Here is a 5,879-nt window from a genome sequence, read left to right as displayed (position 1 = left end):
TTCGGCTCGTTTCGGTGCTTCTGTCGTCGCTAGGTGGTCTAGGATCTGGATGTAATTTTTATTATTTCTGGTGTTCGTTGTACTGCCATGATTGAAGATGAATCGATCGGAAATTTCCGAAAAAAGAGCAAAGGAGTATCGAGGCGAGAAGGATAAAAATAACGTAAAGAACATTCCGAGGATTCTCAACAGAATTATTAGCGCTTAGAAAATGCTAACCCACCGAGCACGCTCGCTCGTCAGTGCCTGGTGCACGTTTCGTTCCCCGTTCCTTTCTTTCTTTACTTGTTTCTCAGGCCCCATGTGACCCGCATCAAGGCAGGCCGACGCGCAAGCCAACCAGATCCGCACACACGCTTTGGACCACTCCAGTCCGCCTCTGGCTGCTCCCTTTCCTCCCTCTCCCCCCATCCCCCAGTGGTGCGGCGCCGACCGGTGCCCCCGGAGACTGAAGAGCCCAGCCGCCCGCCCGCCCCCGCGATCTCCGGTCCCGACTCCCGCCGCGCCGTCGGTACGAACAGCCCGGCAATTTCTTCTCCCTCCTCCCCTCCGTTAAACTCCACGTCCGCCAATCTCATGTCGTCGTACGGGGCTTTGCTTTCTGTTCATTTGTTCCTGAGATCTGTGGAGACACTGGGATTAGCCCCGCGTGAGAGCCACCGCGACTGTTTCGTTTTCTAGGGTTCTCGATTCCTCCGTTGTCGAATTTGAGCTGTGGACATCTGTTTTGAGGTATGAGTTTTTAGTCATTCAGTGATTCCCTAAAAAAAACTCCACAAATTTTCCCTGTGCCGGCACAAAGTCCGCATACCATCTAGATCCCGCCACTTTGGGAGATGTGGTTTAGTTAGCCGTAAACCCACTCGATCGTTCAAGTATTAGGAACTCAGTGCCGTTAAATAATTTTGTGTTCATATCCATGTTTGGTTTGCCATTTCGGCTAGTTCATGTCGTTACTTTATTATATATATCTCCAATTATGATTGCTTGGTTTTGGAATTTCATCTTTGCACATCATTGGCATTCTAGATAGTTTTGTTTCACACTTGGCTACAAATCTAGTGGTGTCTGGTGCTACCTATTTGTGATGGTATTAACTGCTGTACTTATGACAACTGCCTTTTTTTATGTTAGGTGCACCACATTGTACACTGAAAGCGGGCCTTTTTGTACATTAGAATTAGCATTAGACCCTAAATGATAAGAAACCATGGCACCAGGAAGCAAGGCAGAGAAAAAAGCAGCATTGGATGCTGGGGCATGGATGTTCAATGTTGTAACTTCGGTTGGCATAATCATGGTCAACAAGGCCTTAATGGCTACACATGGTTTTAGCTTTGGTAAGAATACACTGCAACACTTTGGTATTTTTATCTATAGAACATCTGTTGTTTTTAGCAAAATAGAACATCAGGTATCGCTGTAATCTCAAACTGAACTGCCCAACTGTGTTCCGTACATTGTCTCTTCCTTCGTTGCTTTCCCTTGTATCACATTGATCAAACTAGGACAGGACACATATATCCTTATTTAAATTTTGTTGGACTTGTAATTCTATTTATGTCAATGGAAGCCATATGTTATGTCCTTTATCATGGAACATTGGACTGTTGAACTTGCAAATTTACAAGCTTGGACCCCATCGAACATTGGATTGGTTCAACTAGGGTGCTATACATATATCCTTATCTAAATTTTGCTGGACTTGTAATTCTATTTCTTTCTATGAAAGATATCATCACATTTACCGTGGAACATTAAACTGGTTGAACTTGCAATTTTAGAAATCGAGAGGCGTCGAATTTTCAATAAATAAGACAATGATCTTGACTTCCAATGGAGATGTAGTAATGAGATTGGTAGACTTTATGGGAACACTAAAAGTAATGTTTGTAAGCCACTATATCTATATGTGCACCTTTAGCTTGAGATGTGTATTCAGGTATAACATTTGCGGGAATTTTATTAGAACTACTTATTTAGAGGCTGATGACCTTAAGCCCATAAATGGAGTATGTGTATTCTTTCGTTGACCATCTTTTGTGCCACTAATGTTGTGTTATTATTGTGCTTGTTTGTACAGCCACAACATTGACTGGGATGCATTTTGCAACTACCACTTTGATGACATTGGTAATGAAATGGTTAGGATACATTCAGCCATCTCATTTACCTCTATCGGAGCTAGTAAAGTTTGTATTTTTTGCAAACCTATCAATTGTTGGAATGAATGTTAGCTTGATGTGGAACTCTGTTGGCTTTTATCAGGTACAATATACAACTCCTGCTATTTTCAATTCATCGATGTAGTTTATATACTAAACTGCTTTTTCATCATTTTTGTGTTCAGATTGCGAAGCTATCTATTATTCCACTTCTATGCATTATGGAGGTCCTGTTCGAAAATTTCCGTTACTCGAGGGATACAAAGCTTAGTATAGTGGTTGTCCTTGTAGGTGTGGGAGTGTGTACAGTTTCTGATGTTAGTGTAAATGCGCAAGGATTGGTAGCTGCCGTAATAGCAGTTTGTGGCACTGCTTTACAACAGCATGTAAGTACAAGAATGTCAGTGAATTCATTTTGTTCGCTGCTGCATATTATATGGTACTTATGTTAATGGGCATCAATTTATATCATATTGATATCTTATTCCTGGTTCCTGCCATACTACATGTTTTATTTCTCCCTTCAGAATTCAGTCTTTGTAGAGTTCCAGGCTATCATGTATTTCTCATCTTAAACTGCATTGTTTGTTCATTAAGTTTGTTGGACAGTAAAAATATCGACTGCATTGACTGATGCCTTGGCGCAGTGGTAAAGCTGCTGCCTTGTGACCATGAGGTCATGGGTTCAAGTCCTGGAAACAGCCTCTTACAGAAATGTAGGGAAAGGCTGCGTACTATAGACCCAAAGTGGTCGGACCCTTCCCTGGACCCTGCGCAAGCGGGAGCTACATGCACCAGGTTGCCCTTTTGGAAGGGGAGCCTTGGCGCAGTGGTAAAGCTGCTGCCTTGTGACCATGAGGTCATGGGTTCAAGTCCTGGAAACAGCCTCTTACAGAAATGTAGGGAAAGGCTGCGTACTATAGACCCAAAGTGGTCGGACCCTTCCCTGGACCCTGCGCAAGCGGGAGCTACATGCACCAGGTTGCCCTTTTTTATTGACTGATGCCTTAGCTACTATTCCTGGTTATAATAAATACAAGATATTAGACTGGGTCTGCATGAGATCCAATGGAAGGCTTGCATTGAAGTCCTAGGTTATTGTGCATATTTATTATTTTATTTCACTAGCTGAGGTTCTCTGATATCTCTTTTGTAGCATTTTCTTTGACTCCCTATATCTTAAGTGAGACTTACACATATACAGAAACCTCTGCCCAATTAATATCTCAAAAACATGCTAGTAAGTAGTAAAAGGTTCTACTTCATTTATACATATTTATTTGTGCCCACAGAAGTTTTGTCCTAGACTCCCGTTTTGTGTGTGCATTTTTAACAACTCTTTCTTTTCTTGTATTTATTATTGTCTGGATCCTTCATTTTGCAGTATGTCAATTACCTTCAACGGAAGTACTCGCTCAACTCACTCAAACTCTTGGGTCACACTGCACCAGCTCAAGCAGCTTCACTGTTGATATTAGGCCCATTCGTGGACTTCTGGCTGACCAGGAATAGAATCGACACTTTTCACTACACCAGCACAGTGACGGTATGTAACCAAATGAAGAATATATATCACATCATGATGCTTGCCAACATTCCATAGTACATTATTTTATGACATTGCAGTGATTGGTAAATACATCATATATAATACAAAGATTACTGCAACTCAATTGTTGTTTCATTTGCTTTTAAAACTGGATTAATTCTGAATCATTATCTGTAATAACCAGTCACTCAAAACACAGGTAGTTGGTTGCATGATAAGGTTGCATAGTGATGGAAGGATCCAGTTGTCTGCAAAGTTAGCTAGTAATATACTATAAAAATAAATATAATTTACCCATTCCTCGGTATATAGAATATTATACTTTGAGCCTTCAAAGAGATGAATGACTGGCATTCTTTGTTTTGTATCAGTTCTCCTACTTATTGCTTGCTTTCTGACATAACCAGTTTCTGCTGTTGACTGACTCCATTTCCCCATCGCCTTTCAGTTCTTCATTGTGCTGTCATGCGTTATTTCAGTCGGGACCAATCTCAGCCAATTCATATGCATTGGGAGATTCACCGCCGTCACGTTTCAAGTGATCGGACACATGAAGACAATTCTCGTGCTAACCCTGGGATTTCTGTTGTTCGGGAAAGAAGGCCTGAATTTCCACGTGGCGTTTGGTATGATCCTCGCCATTGTTGGGATGATATGGTACAGCAGCGCGTCTTCGAAACCCGGAGGCAAGGAGCGGCAGGGGCAGGGTGTGGCGAGTGAGAAGGCCCAGAAGTCGCCACAGTCGGAGCTGGACGATAAAGTATGAGATGGAAGCCTCGAAGTTCCTATCGTCAGCTATTTATATGGACCCTGTCTTATATATCAAAAGTAAAATGATCATGAGAATTTTCCTCATTGTACACGGTTCCTTGGAGGAATGTTTCTACAGGGATGTTAGAAATGTAGGCCACAGAAGAAAGAGAGAGTTTACACTTTCGCAGGAAATACTCCTACATAGGTAACGTGGGCAGACGTTTTCAGTTTCAAGACTTAGTAATTTCATCACCGTCGTTCCTTCTTTTTTGAAAGTCATCACTGTCGTTCTTTGACAATCTTACTATACACATTTACACATTACTTGTCAGCCAGTAGTCATTGGAGTAACTCTAGCAGATGTCAGCCATATGGGCAGCCTCCATATCGCAGATGGAGAGGAAACACGCAAACATGGATTCGCCAAAAGGTGGTTTTCATATTATTTTTCTTACATGTAGGTCCTGCTTGTCATTGACTACAAAGCTTCTTCCCCAATAATCCAAACTTCTCAACACATTTGATTCAATTCGACTTGATTTTAAGAACTTGGGCTAAAAATTAGTTGCATTGCGACTTACATTTATAAAACATCTAACACTTGGTTAAATAAATACTAATTCATCGCAGGCCATTGGTTCCAGCTCCTTCAACCTCAGCCCATTCATATCCACCTGTTTAGAGAGATCAAGTTCAAAATGCACACACAATTCATCGTAGCGGAGATACTACTAAAGACGGTAAAGAAAGAGACGAAATACATTCTAGTTGCTGAACAAGGTGAAGCGGAATGCCCATATTGTGTCCTCCATGCAGAAGGCACGCACGACTCTAGTCCAATCCCTTGTGATGGCCGACCGCCCATCCTTCACGGTCTTCGTGAAAACATCTACTCCCTCCTTTCCGGTTTATAAGGCTCAATTCAAAAATCTCACCAACCAAGGTAGATGGTGAGTGGTGGAATACTTTTTGTAGTTTGCAAAAGCACCTAATTAATGCTCTTGTTTTTCTCAAAAAAAATTGTTTATCAATGCATTAATTGCAATGCATGCATGCATAAAGTACATGCATTGATCAATTTTCTCTCAATACTTGCATGCAATTATTTAATGCACATTGGAATCTGAATATGTGATGGGAAACAACCAAATTGAGCCTTATAAAATGGAAAAACTAAAATTTTGAGATAAGCCCTATAAACCGGAAAGGAGGGAGTAGATAATCATTGTGTTCTGGTAGAAATACTTTAACATTTGCATGCCCACCAATCATGTAGTTTGATAGGTAATCTTGAGTAAACTGATTTGGGAACCACTGCAAAGGAAAAAAGAATCAGACATTGTCATCTAACACAACTTATTATGGGCAGTAAAAAGAAGGTTGCAGAGTTCTTACTTACCATCCTGCAGTTC

At 41.2% G+C, this 5,879-nt stretch overlaps 1 protein-coding gene across 2 annotated transcripts; it reads left to right on the top strand.

Annotated features, from left to right (window-relative positions):
* The first annotated feature begins 329 nt into the window (after window positions 1-329).
* LOC119364833 (UDP-rhamnose/UDP-galactose transporter 6-like) lies at window positions 330-4,766 on the top strand. 2 transcript variants are annotated; one of them, XM_037630383.1, is made up of 6 exons: window positions 330-511; window positions 1,135-1,340; window positions 2,084-2,268; window positions 2,351-2,551; window positions 3,550-3,711; window positions 4,163-4,766. In XM_037630383.1, the coding sequence occupies exons 2-6, from the start codon at window positions 1,211-1,213 to the stop codon at window positions 4,478-4,480; spliced, it is 996 nt and encodes a 331-aa protein (XP_037486280.1). In that variant the 5' UTR covers window positions 330-511; window positions 1,135-1,210; the 3' UTR covers window positions 4,481-4,766. The 2 variants fall into 2 exon arrangements, with proteins under 2 accessions (XP_037486280.1, XP_037486281.1); XM_037630384.1 differs by lacking the exon at window positions 330-511 and adding an exon at window positions 557-732.
* The last annotated feature ends 1,113 nt before the right edge of the window (window positions 4,767-5,879 follow it).

This window comes from Triticum dicoccoides, chromosome 2B (assembly GCF_002162155.2).
Source record: "Triticum dicoccoides isolate Atlit2015 ecotype Zavitan chromosome 2B, WEW_v2.0, whole genome shotgun sequence".
Classification (NCBI taxonomy): Eukaryota; Viridiplantae; Streptophyta; class Magnoliopsida; order Poales; family Poaceae; genus Triticum; species Triticum dicoccoides.
This window is presented reverse-complemented; position numbering and strand designations above follow the sequence as displayed.